Source organism: Pseudorca crassidens, chromosome 13, assembly GCF_039906515.1.
Source record: "Pseudorca crassidens isolate mPseCra1 chromosome 13, mPseCra1.hap1, whole genome shotgun sequence".
Lineage (NCBI taxonomy): Eukaryota > Metazoa > Chordata > Mammalia > Artiodactyla > Delphinidae > Pseudorca > Pseudorca crassidens.
Window position 1 is genome coordinate 66,660,203 of NC_090308.1, and position 13,278 is coordinate 66,673,480.

Genomic DNA, 13,278 nt, shown 5'->3' on the forward strand with positions numbered 1-13,278 from the left:
TATGGTCGTGTGAGTTAATTTAAGCAGGAATTTCTCATGTGGATCTTGGGCAACTTATTGTTAAACCACCTAGGGAGGATCATCTCTGAAGATAGGCGGATTTTGTAAAATTTATTAAACTCATTAGAAACCTGAGTATTTGTTTTAATGTGATAAGAGAGATAAATAGGCAGACAAGGTTTAACCCCATGAAGTTAAACTTGTTTGCTTTTTAGGGTGACTAACGCATCTCCATTTGCCTGGGACAGAGGTGAGGGTTCCTGAAACAGGGGACCTTCAGGGCTGCAACTGGGAAAGTCCCAGGCAAATGCATTAAGTTGATCACCTTAGCTTTAGAAAGAGCTTGACGCTTTACATATGCATGGAGTGGTTCCATTTGTTTTTGCTGCTTTAATCTCAAGTGTTGAGTCCTGCTGGTGCTGATAATCAACCCTTGTTGGTTGACTTGTCCTGATGTTGGTCTCTCTCTGTTTTCGTGGATGATTTCTGACTGCTTTGGCAGAAAGAGGAGGATAGAAAGCGGAAGTGGGATTCTTGGTCTTAGCTGCGCATCGTAGGCACCTTGGGAAGGGAGGTGGTTAAAAAATATGGCCATTGAGGCCTGCCACAGAACAATTAGAACAGAATTCCTGGGAGAGGAACCTGGGGTTTGTTAATTTTTAAAAAGTTCTCTGGATGCTTTTAATATGCAGCTATGATTGAGAATCACTGAACCAAGAGAAGGATGTAGGACCATCCCATAACTGCGTATGGTGCTGAAGATAGTGCTTGTTCTGTTCATGTCTCTGTTCCTGTATTTCCTTTTTTTTAATAAATTTATTTATTTATTTTGGGCTGTGTTGGGTCTTCATTGCCGCATGCGGGCTTTTCTCTAGTTGGGGCGAGCGGGGGCTACTCTTCATTGCGGTGCGTGGGCTTCTCATTGTGGTGGCTTCTCTTGTTGCAGAGCATGGGCTCTAGGCACACGGGCTTCAGTTGTTGTGGCACGTGGGCTCAGTAGTTGTGGCTCACAGGCTTAGTTGCTCCACGGCATGTGGGTTCTTCCCGGACCAGGGCTTGAACCTGTGTCTCCTGCATTGGCAGACGGATTCTTAACCGCTGTGCTTCCAGGGAAGCCCTGTTCCTGTACTTTCAACTGTATTTTATGAAAGAGTTGAAATAAACAGCAAACTCTTTGTAGGCACTTCCTTTAAAAACCTCAGTCATGAATTTTCACTTTTAAAGCTCCAAATGCAGCAAGATTACTGTTACATTTTATTTTATTTATTTATTTTTTTTTATAAATTTATTTATTTAATTTATTTTTGGCTGTGTTGGGTCTTTGTTGCGGTGCGTGGGCTTCTCATTGCAGTGGCTTCTCTTGTTGTGGAGCGCGGGCTCTAGGTGCACGGGCTTCAGTAGTTGTGGCTCGCGGGCTCTAGAGCGCAGGCTCAGTAGTTGTGGTGCACGGGCTTAGCTGCTCCGCGGCATGTGGGATCCTCCCGGACCAGGGCTCGAACCCGTGTCCCCTGCATTGGCAGGTGGATTCCCAACCACTGCGCCACCAGGGAAGCCCCTACTGTTACATTTTAAATGTGCACCATGAATAAATTGAGATTTGTCAGGAATCATCAGTAGGCTGGATCTGAAATTTCCCAGGTTGAATTCTAATTGAGCCAAAGTCCTCTAGCTAAGCTTTCTGCCTAAGGCAGTTGGTTGCACACATAAGCAGAGAATTTTGAGGTGGTTCTCACATCTCTTATCCAAACTCCCACTAAATAAAATCATTTCTATGCTCCATGTTTCTTTCTTTTTTTGAAGTTCATGCTTTGTTTGGAAGATGGTTCCAAGAAATAAAAGTGAGGAAGTGGGGAAATAGACAAGGGAGGTAGAAAAGCCATCCACAGTGGGAGCTGTATGCTCACTCATGCTGGGGGAATCTCGGAGAAACTGTGTGCAAGAAATTTGGAATCACCCCCATTGGGCATGCAAGACTTCCACATTTGTCCACCAACTCCCATGTCTCTTTGTGTGAGGGATACCCTCAGAAACGTTTATTTCCATAGCCCTGGTACCTGTCTGTGTACCAAAGAAAGCTTCAGGCAGAGAAGAGATGCCCATACCTGGGCTTGCTTATTTCTTATTACTTTCTCCCTCTTGCCTCACTGGTCTTTTCTTGAGGAAATTGTCTCCTAGTTTTATTGCACTGTGGTCACTATCACTGCAGAAGCAGCAGAGGGCGCCACTCAGAGAGTTTCCTGCTCCTGGAAGCTGAGATGGTGTTTCTTCCAGCATACTTGTGGTTGGTTACATGACTGCTTTGAAGCATTTCTCTTCTTGTCTGGAAAACAATTCTTTTTTTTGGGGGGGTGGGGGGGTACTCTGGAAGCATCACCTGAGTGGATGCAAATAATTTTGGGTCTAGTTATTTTAATAAATTTAAAGATAGTAAATGGAACCCACTGCCTTATCCTAATTGGTATAAACGTAATGCTGCTCTCAACACTTTACAAGTTAGTGGTGGTGATGAGAAATGTGCTCAAGACTTAGATTATATTTTATTCTATTTTGTATCAATTCTACAAAATTCTATTAATTTCTGAAAATACAAGAAGATTCTCCACTATTATTCTCCATTTAAAATTTACTTAATATTGAAAAACTGAGAGTGTCATTGCTTGTTGAATTCCTGAGCTCAGAGTTCACCTGAGGTGATGATAACCACTCTAAAATTAGGGACTGGGCTTCCCTGGTGGCGCAGTGGTTGAGAGTCCACCTGCCGATGCAGGGGACACGGGTTCGTGCCCCGGTCTGGGAAGATCCCACATGCCGCGGAGCGGCTGGGCCCGTGAGCCATGGCCGCTGAGCTTGCACGTCTGGAGCCTGTGCTCCGCAACGGGAGAGGCCACAACGGTGAGAGGCCCGCGTACCGCAAAATAAATAAATAAATAAATAAAATAAAATCAGGGACTTTGTTTTCCCCAAGGCTTATGACAACGGCTCTGTGACCTTGAGATCTCAGCTACATTCCAAGTCAGGGTCTGCCTCCACTCAGAGTCAGTTTAATAATACCTTTTGGGGAAAAAATACTAATAAGTATTTCACTGAAGATATATCTTAATTGTTCTTACAATCTTTAATTCTGATTTTTTAAAAAGGCAGTTCAGTTGGTTCTTCAAACTTTTTGGGTCATAGACACCTTTGAAAATGTGGTATATACTCTGGAACCTTTCGTTAGTAAAAATATATATATTCACAAGACTTTGCCTGCAATTCCTGAAGCCCAGCTGCACACCTCCTAGAGAAATCTATAGATCTTATGTTAAACCTGCTCCTCTACCGCCCCCTACTGGCTTGTCTTCGCCATAGCTGCCATGAAAAGAGATTATTTCTAGGCGGCACCTCTATAAATATTTTTGTTTTCTTCTCCAGGGCTGATTGACTATAATTTTCATTGCTTCCGGAAGGCCATCCATGAAGTTTTTGAGGTGAGAATGAAAGTGGTGAAATCACGAAAGGTTCAGAATAGGCTGCAGAAGAAAAAAGGAGCCACCCCTAACGGGACGCCTAGGGTGCTGCTGTAGGTGAGGTTTCAGGAACATCTTTTGAAATCAGACCTTTCAATGAGGCTGCTGCTCTGTGTTGCACTAAAGGAAGAGGAAGAAGGAGATGGGGACACACGACATATATTTGCTGTAAAAAAAAAAATTCCTGCCACCCACTTGATCTTCTCTTTTTTTTAAATAAAGTAAGCACTTTGAAGCAAAAACGTATATTAACAATGAAGTGAAATCTACTGTAACTTCATTACACAAATGTAAACTTTTATGGTCTGTAGTCAGAAAAAATCCTGTGTGAGAACTGCCAGGAACTGTATATATTTTGCACTTTTTCATGTGTATTTTTTTTTCCTCATTGAACTAAACTTTGATAAAACAACTTTTCTAGGCTCTTTTCTGTCCTTGGTGTCTAGGACATGCATACCGAGTCCATATCTATAGGGCAGTCAGAAAGTAATCAAAAAGTGATGCGTTGGCAATGACTTTTTATAAATTTGGGAATCTTTGCTACCAATTGTTGAGAAAAAACATTTTTCAGTGGAGGAACAGATTGGGGCAGCAAGCTTCAGGAGCAATAAGAACTGTCCCCTGTTTATAACTGACATAAATAGAAGTTTTATAGAATAATATTAGCACCAAACTTACCTAAAAATTTCTATAGCCGTGACAGTGCTTCCCTAGTCGACCCTTTTTACAAAACTCTTTACCTCAACACACATCTCTATAATCATTTTATACAGAGAGGTTATTTCCTTTTGCTGCATTACTGTTCTTTAGAACCTTTGGGACCAGATTTCCAAAATGGTGCCGATCAATGGAGAGAAATCAGAATGTCACTAAATTGCAGGGTTTCTGGAGGCTTTTCTGTACCTGCCACTCAGGCTAAAGTAATAACATCAGAGGCCACATGGTTTCCCAAAGGTAGGTGATTGGCAACTGCAGATTTTAAAATATGTTCTATACAATGTTTGGCCCCTGTGGAATGAGCCTCTTACTGTGCAACATTGCAAATGTTTATTTAGGACCAGTTTTTTTGTTGTTTTTTTTGCATTGCTCCACGACCACAGGTAATATCTCAGTTCTCTGCCACAGAGCTGAATCCTGATGGGCACATTTGTCCCCTCTGAGTCTCCCTCTCACCTGTGACAGTGTGCCTTGTGGACTCTGCCTGTTCCCACCTTATGATTGAACTAGAGCTCGGCTCTCCGGCAGCGTGTTCTGCATGGCTAAATAGCCATCCTGATAACCTCTAAAGGTCAGTGGAAAAGGATGGCCAGGGGAGGCATTACAGTTAGCTTTGTGTCTGTTTCTATGAAATTCTTCCACTTATGTTTACTTTAGGCCAACAGCAAGTTAATAGATTCTAAATCTACCCCCATCCCAAACCATTCCAAGTAGATTATTCTAGATCCATCCCAAGGGTCAGTGCCCTAAGTAAAGCATGTTGGCAGGTATTAGAAAATGTTTTTAGCAGAGCCTCATAGGGATAGCAATGCTGATCCTAGCAAAAATGGATCAGGTTCCTAAAGCAACTTGATCTTGAAGCTATCCCACTACTATCTGCAGCTTCTTTCCATCCTCTCCCCTTCCATCCTTTTCCCAAGTCCTATTCCTTTGAGGCTGGTAACTGTAATTTAAGATGGTAGCTGATTGGGGTTTAAGGTTTGAGCCCTCCCAAGGGTCTGTGCATTTTGGAAGGAAATTTCTAAAAATCATGAAGGTGCCCTAACTCCCTTCCTCGTGATTCCTACTCAAAAACACAGGTGGGTAGGAAGCCAGCGTTCCAGGGAAGTCTTTTTCCTAATTTTCACACCTATAACCTGTTAGACCTTTGCCAACATGGTACATGGAAGTTATTCTTATAAATCTATTCTTTAATATTTTTACACAGCGTTTCTTTTTGGATAAGCAAATAAAGAATCACTTTTCTAAAGTGAGTTTATCCTCAAGATAGAGACATTTACCTATCTGGTAAATCACACATTACTTAGGTATATATGTTATTATAACCAGGTGGAGCTTCCATTTTTAAGCTGGGTATATGATGGGTTTTTGTTAAAATGTGCCTTAAAAGCCTATTACTTCAAGAGCAAATGATTCTTTGGGGGAAAGGCAAAGTTAATGCTATGACATCAGACTCAAGTTCATGGTAGTAAGTGCACTCTTTGATTAATGACACACTGATACATAGACTACTGCCTCAAAGCCGCAAGCATGGCAATGACCTCTTAGTTAAAGAGAAATGTAGGAGTTATATCTAAGCATTCAGTTTCTGAAGTCTGTGCTATTGGAATTACAAAATCTCTTCAATTCCTTTTTCATTTTATTTTTGATATGGGACTTAGCTTACTTGTGTGTGGCCACCTTTAGGTCTCAAATGTAATGCTATAAATATGTATAAATATACAAAATAATGTATAAATACAAAGCCCAAATACATGGCTACAGTGACTGCGCTGGAACATTTTTGCTCGTTTTCAAAGGTTGAGAACTTGACCTACAGGTTTCCAGGGCAATTAGAACTTCTATGTAGGGATGAGACTCTGCTTGTGAAATACCCTCTTTGGTTATTTTCAGTGATGTAGATTAGTGTGTATGACCAGGGTAGCGTGTTTCTGAAGGAATATATATCAAAAACTGGTTGACAGTCACAGACGGTAATGTTTTGTGAACATGATATATTTTGGGCCCTTAAATGTAAAAATGCCTAAAAACACAGCAATATTGTTATATACGGGTTCTATGAAACACACTCGAGAAAAACAGCGGGATTGTCTTGATTATTAAAGTATGGTATGCATTCAACTTATGTGGACTGGATGTAATTTGTAATCAAGTATAGTATTTAGTATTATGTTTTACTTTAAGCAGTACATCATTTATAACCATCGTTAAAGCATTCCTTTCAAGAACGTTAGCTGCCCATTTAAAAGCGTGTGTCATACGCTCATGATTTGGTAACACTCATTTTATTTCAGGCACATTCGTAACTAATCTTTCTGGGAGCGGAATGGTCTCTTCGGTGAAAAGAAAGCATGGTCTTTCATGTTTGTGAGGTTGTTTACTGTATACATGCATATCACTGCTGGGTTCCTTTAGATAAATGTGTTTGTCCTAATTAACTAGCTATCGCTTTATGAAAATAAGGATAAATTGATCTATTTAAGTTGGATTTACATTTTTATTTATTTTTTTAAACACTCGTATCTCTCCATATTTTTGATGGGCCTATTTTGGCTGTAGAACTTATTTCAGTAAACTTCAGATGTTCTTGCTGCTCTGGCCCTAATCCCTAGCCATCTGAAAATTCTTTTCCTAACAGTCCACATTTTGATTTTTACTTGCTTAGTAAGATTCCACCGTATAATGACTTTTATAGATCCCCTCAGAGTTCTCAGAGAGGGCTAGCATTAAATGTTATATATGAAATCCTGTTTCTCATGGGAAAATCTGAACTGAAATAATTATTTCCAGACCTCCCTGGTGGTGCAGTGGTTAAAACCCGCCTGCCAATTCAGGGGACACGGGTTCAATCCCTGGTCCGGGAAGATCCCACATGCCACGGAGCAACTAACAATTGCTGAGCCTGTGCTCTAGAATCCGCGAGCCACAACTGCTGAGTCCACGTGCCATAGCTACTGAAGCCTGCACGCCTAGAGCCCGTGCTCCGCAACAAGAGGAGCCACTGCAGTGAGAAACCTGAGCACTGCAAGGAAGAGTAGCCCCCCGGTCTCTGCAACTAGAGAAAGCCCGCACGCAGCAATGAGGGTCCAGTGCAACCAAAAAACAAAAATTATTTCCAAGTTTGTTTGTTTTTTTTTTGGCTGCATTGTATGGCATGTGGGATCTTAGTTCCCCGACCAGAGATCGAACCCATGCCTTCTGCAGTGGAAGTTCAGAGTCCTAACCACTGGACTGCCAGGGAATTCCCCAAGATTTTTAATCAGTGGTGATGTTGAGTTTAGGAGAAAGAAAATGTCATTAAAAGCATTATTTAATACTAACAGATATTGAGTGCACACGATATGCCATGCACTGCTCTTAAATGCTTTACATAATTATCCTCAAAAACCCAAGAGGTAGGTACTATTTTTTTTTTTTTCGCGGTACGCGGGCCTCTCACTGTTGTGGCCTCTCCCGTTGCGGAGCACAGGCTCCGGACGCGCAGGCTCAGCGACCATGGTTTACGGGCCCAGCCGCTCAGCGGCATGTGGGATCTTCCTGAACCGGGGCACGAACCCGCGGCCCCTGCATCGGCGAGCGGACTCTCAACCACTGCGCCACCAGGGAAGCCCGAGGAAGGTACTGTTATCCTATTTTACAGAGGAGGCAGCTATAAAAGATAAAATGAAAATAACTTGAGATCATATTACTAGCAAGATACGAGGCCTGGAGTTGGACCTAAGAGTCCACCCTGTCAATTACTGCTCTAAGTAACCTCACCAAATGTCCCTTAAAATTCCCTCCTTTCGTGACTAGGAAGAGGGAGACTTGAAGTTCAGAGTTTCTGCCGCATGGGCTTATGAAGGCTGACATGCTGAGGTGTTTAAGATACCTTTTCTTACATAAGAATCAGTAGGAGCAGTCTGCTAATGTGCTTCACTTGGAGCAGAAACTCAACAAAGATTATGCTATTTTTCTTCCTAATCCATTAAATAACTCTAGTGCCCAAAATAATATTAGCAGCATTTAAATATCAGAAAATTTAAATACCTTTTATAGACGTTTGATTTTCTTTTTTTTTTTTTTTCTTCTTTGGCTCCGCTGCGCGGTTTGCGGGATCCCCAACCAGGGATTGAACCTGGGCCCTGGCAGTGAAAGCACCGAGTCCTAACCACTGGACCGCCAGGGACCCCAAGCCATCTGATTTTCTGAGAAGCAATAGTATATCAAACTGTAAGAAAATCAAGAGAGAATAGGCCTTTGATCTTAGCTATAGTCAACCTTTACCTTGATTTTTTAGTATATGTAACTAACTTAAAACACTGATCTGGATTAAAATTCTAAAAGATACATTTCAATCCTAATCCTTCAAACCTAAATTTAAAATTGATGCTAGCATACCTTTGTTGGACTCTCCTATAAGAGGGGCCTCAGATCTAACATGTCCCACATGGAACTGGCTTCTTTCTTGCTAAATCTTCTCTCCCTGTGATGGCGTGACCACCCTCCCTAGGGTCCCTGCCAGAAACTTGGGTCTCTTTTTTTTTTCTTTTCTGCAGAAAGCTATTGTTTCCATTTTGGTCCAAGGCTTGAGAGAGGGCTCCAGGGTGATGAAAAAGCTGCCTAGGGCTTCCCTGGTGGCGCAGTGGTTAAGAATCCGCCTGCCAATGCAGACGACACAGGTTCGAGCCCTGGTCTGGGACGATCCCACATGCCTCAGAGCAGCTAAGCCCACGCACCGCAACAACTGAGCCTGCGCTCTAGACCCTGCGAGCCACAACTACTGAGCCTGCGAGCCTAGAGCCCGTGCTCCGCAACAGGAGAAGCCACTGCAATGAGAAGCCCGCGCACCGCAACGAAGAGTAGCCCCCGCTCGCCGCAACTAGAGAAAGCCCACGAGCAGCGATGAAGACCCAATGCAGCCAAAAATAAATTAAATAAATTAAAAAAAAACAAAAAAGCTGCCTAGTGGATGCAGAGAGGGACTTCAGGCAGAAGCCCCGACACCAGAGGGGTTCCTCAAAGGCTGCTGGGCTCCGGAGGCTCCTAGTCATGCTGGAGGGTGAGCCTTTCGAAGAGAGACTCGCCCAGCCCAGCCTGGGGACCAGCCAGCCTGCGGAGATCGGGCAGGTGGTCACCCATCTTCTTGATGAGTTTCACCTGCTCATCCAGGAAGTGGTTCTCCAGGAAGTCACAGAGGTGGGGGTCTGCATGGGCAGAACTCAGGGCATGCAGATCCAAAAGTGCCTGGGTCTGGTTCTTTTCCATGAGAATGGTGGCTTCCATAGTGTCCTGGGTTTTAGCCCCCTCATCTTGGTGAGTATTCTACAAGACCTGGAAGAGGGCGCGACCATCGCACTGGTTTTTCATTTTTAAGAGATGCTGTGCACCCTCGCGCTTCTCCTCGGCCAGTTCGTGGAAACAGTGGCCCACGCCCTCCAGAGCCACATTGTCGCCATGGAAATAGAAGCCCAGGGAGAGGGAGGTGCGGGAGTCCCACAGATGCATGTTGACCGGGCAGTTGCTGACGGCCTCCACCTTGGTAGAACAGTTCTTTTTTTTTTTTTTTAGGGTATAGTTGTTTTACAATGTTGTGTTAGTTTCTACTGTACAATGAAGTGGAGTTCCCTGTGCTCTACAGCACGTCGGTAGAACAATTCTGACGAATCTGGGAGCTCATGGTTAATTGGTAATAAGGAGCTAAGCTCAGAAAATGGTGTTGGCTCGTCCCGGAGGCCAATAATAGCTGAGTGGCTGATTCCAAAGGCTGCGACTGGAAAATAAAGGTTGGAGGCTGGTGGGAGGCTGGAGCAAGGGGCGTCCCTGGGTCTGTTCCGTCCAAACACTGTCAAAGCAAGAGACAGATCTGTGGGACAGCGGAGCGCACTGCCTGGATCTAATTTTTTTTTTTTTTTTTTTTTTGGCTGCGTTGGGTCTTCGTTGCAGTGCGCGGGCTTCTCATTGTAGTGACTTCTCCTATTGCGGAGCATGGCGCGCGGGCTTCAGTAGTTGTGACACACGGGCCCAGCCGCTCTGCGGCACGTGGGATCCTCCTGGACCAGGGCTCGAACCCGTGTCCCCTGCACTGGCAGGATGATTCTTAACCACTGTGCCACCAGGGAAGCCCTGGATCTCATTCTTGACTCTCCCTTCCTGCACACCTCCTCCAAGCAATCATCCAGTTCCTTCAGCTCAGCTTTACAAAGGTCTACTGAATCTCTTCTCTCCACCTCCCCTCCACTCTCCTGGTCTAAGCCACCTTCTCCTCGAATCTGAATCTCAGTGGCCTCTTAACTAGTATCCCTCTGCCTCGGCCATCCATCCGTTCCATTCTGCACACAAGACCCAGAGTGACCATCAAACCTCACTTCTGACCACGTCACTTTCTTGCTTGACACCTTCGTAGGTTTCCACTATAGGTATCAGTCATACTCCTCAAAAAAGTTTGCAAGACCCTGCCTGCTCAGTCCCGACCCCCTTCTCCAGCCTTGGTTCATTCTCCCTCAACAGCGCCGGACCAGTAGCACAGTCCTTTCTTTATCAGCCATTTTCTGAGTTAAGTTATACTTTTCTTTCATTCAACAGTTATTGATAGGGTATCTATTATATGCCAGACCTTGTGCTAGTAAAATAGCACAAAGACAGACACTGAAGATTTTAACATCTAAAAATAATAGAAAATAAACTAGTTTTAGATAGGTCCTGTAGATGTTAGTTTTTGTAACCACAGCTGTATAGGATCTTACCACTCTCCAGCAAAGACCATGGAGAGTCATAACAAGCATCTGAAAAGTTGAGTTGTTCTACCAAGAGAAGATCAATAGCTATATTTAATGTATTATTAATTTACTGTGACTAAATACAAGAGGTAGGCTGTGAAAGTAGAAATGTTTATTGAAGTAGTGCCTTTCCCTGTAATTAAGAGAAGAGGTGAATTATCTTAAAAATGTGTTTTAAGTGTTACTTTAATGTTCAGACTTTTCTAACTTAATCCATATATGAAGTCAACATCATTTCCAAAATTAGATTTAATAAAAAGTTTATTAAAATTTTTTAACATCTTTATTGGAGTATAATTGCTCTACAATGGTGTGTTAGTTTCTGCTTTATAATAAAGTGAATCAGCTATATATATACATATATCCCCATATCTCTTCCCTCTTGCATCTCCCTCCCACCCTCCCTATCCCACCCCTCTAGGTGGTCACAAAACACCGAGCTGATCTCCCTGTGCTATGCGGCTGCTTCCCACTATCTATTTTACATTTGGTAGTGTATGTATGTCCATGCCACTGTCTCACGTCATCCCAGCTTACCCTTCCCCCTCCCCGTGTCCTCAAGTCCATTCTCTACGTCTGCGTCTTTATTCCTGTCCTGCCCCTAGGTTCTTCAGAACCTTTTTAAAAAAGTTTATTTTACTGTTACTCCTCTTTTCCATCTGTTTGTACCAGGAACTCTGAGTGCTGTCCAAGGTAGATGTTTATATTCTCTTACTAAATTGATATGAAGAAGATGTGAAGAGAATCTGATGGTAAGAAATAGGGCTAATGCAGAGCTTTTAAAGAAATCATTTAGAATTTTGAAAGGTTGGATGATTTTTTTTTAGTGAGGTGTTTTTTTTGTTTGTTTGTTTTCCGGCTTCAACATGTGGCATGTGGAACTTCCCTGACCAGGGATTTAACCTGTGCCCCCTGCAGTGAAAGTGTGGAGTCCTAACCACTGGACCACCAGGGAAGTCCGGATGATATATATATATTTTGGGGGGGGGTACCAAATTACTTTACTTGATGGAATGGTACTAAGGAAAGGACTTGTAGATGTTTTGGTACAACTTACAGAAAAGGTAAAGGTAACCCAGACATGCATGCACTGCCTTGGTGACCAGGGAAGTCACCCCTGTGGCTACGGGAAGCCAGCCTAAGGCTTAGCTCTCATTATCACTATTTCCCAGGGTGTGCTTGTCAAAGGGATACTGTACCATGCCACATTCGGGGGCCCCCATCATGCGCAAGTTGGTTACGTCGTCACCCAATTCTTCAATGGATTTCACCTGCTCATTCAGATAATGAGTCTCAATGAAGTCACACAAATGGGGGTCATTTTTCTCCGTGGCCAGTTGGTGCAGTTCCAGTAGTGACTGATTCACACTTTTTCAAGTGTAGCGCACATCCCATTGCATTCAGCCCATTCTCCCAGTCATCACGGTCTGGTTTCTTGATATCCTGAAGGAAGATTCGGCCACCCCGTTGGTTCTGCAGCTTCATCAGTTTCTCAGCATGTTCCCTCTCCTCACAAGATTGGTGAAGAAAGTATTTGGCAAAGTTCTTCAAAGCCACATCATCGCGGTCAAAATAGTACGACATGGACAGGTAGACGTAGGAGGCATAGAGCTCCAGGTTGATCTGGCGGCTGATGGCGGCCTCCGAGCCCTGGTGGTAGTTCTGGCGCACCTGCGAGGAGGACGCGGTCGTCATGGCGGGCGGCTGAGGTGAAACGGTGGCGGTGGCTGCGCGGCTGTAACGGCGGCGGGGACCTTGGGGCGGTCGGAGGGCGCTGTGAGGTGGTGGCGAGGGCTGGCTCTGAGCGGCAGGCCGGAGCTGGGGAAGAGCGCCGGGTTCCGTCCAAGCACTGTTGAAGCAAGAAACCGCGGCGACTCTCCGCGAGGACTGTCCAGGTGATATATATATATATATATATATATATTTTTAATTTGTTTATTTATTTATTTATGGCTGCATTTGGTCTTCATTGCTGCATGTGGGCTTCCTCTAGTTGCGGCGAGCGGGGGCTACTCTTCGTTGTGGTGCGCGGGCTTCTCGTTGCAGTGGCTTCTCTTGTGGTGCGCAGGCTCTAGGCACGCGGGCTTCAGTAGTTGTGGCATGCAGGCTCAGTAGTTGTGGCTTGCGAGCTCTAAAGCATAGGCTCAGTAGTTGTGGCACGTGGGCTTAGTTGCTCTGCGGCATATGGGATCTTCCCGGACCAGAGCTCGAACCCGTGTCCCCTGCATTGGCAGGCGGATTCTCAACCACTGCGCCACCAGGGAAGCCCCGGATGATATTTTTAAAGGTGTCAGATT

At 44.1% G+C, this 13,278-nt stretch overlaps 1 protein-coding gene and 2 pseudogenes across 2 annotated transcripts in view; 1 reads left to right on the forward strand and 2 right to left on the reverse strand.

Annotated features, from left to right (window-relative positions):
- The window catches only part of RRAGD (Ras related GTP binding D), a 38,564-nt gene extending 32,220 nt beyond the window's left edge, over positions 1-6,344 (forward strand). For both annotated transcript variants that reach the window (XM_067702582.1, XM_067702583.1), the window contains exon 7: positions 3,412-6,344. In XM_067702582.1, coding sequence (XP_067558683.1) covers positions 3,412-3,563 — 152 coding nt within the window. In that variant the 3' untranslated portion in view covers positions 3,564-6,344. The remainder of the gene's footprint in view (positions 1-3,411) is intronic.
- Positions 6,345-9,168: 2,824 nt separating this feature from the next.
- Positions 9,169-9,882, reverse strand: LOC137204898 (ferritin light chain pseudogene; annotated as a pseudogene).
- A 2,169-nt stretch (positions 9,883-12,051) lies between these two features.
- LOC137204740 (ferritin heavy chain pseudogene) lies at positions 12,052-12,715 on the reverse strand (annotated as a pseudogene).
- Between the last annotated feature and the right edge of the window lie 563 nt (positions 12,716-13,278).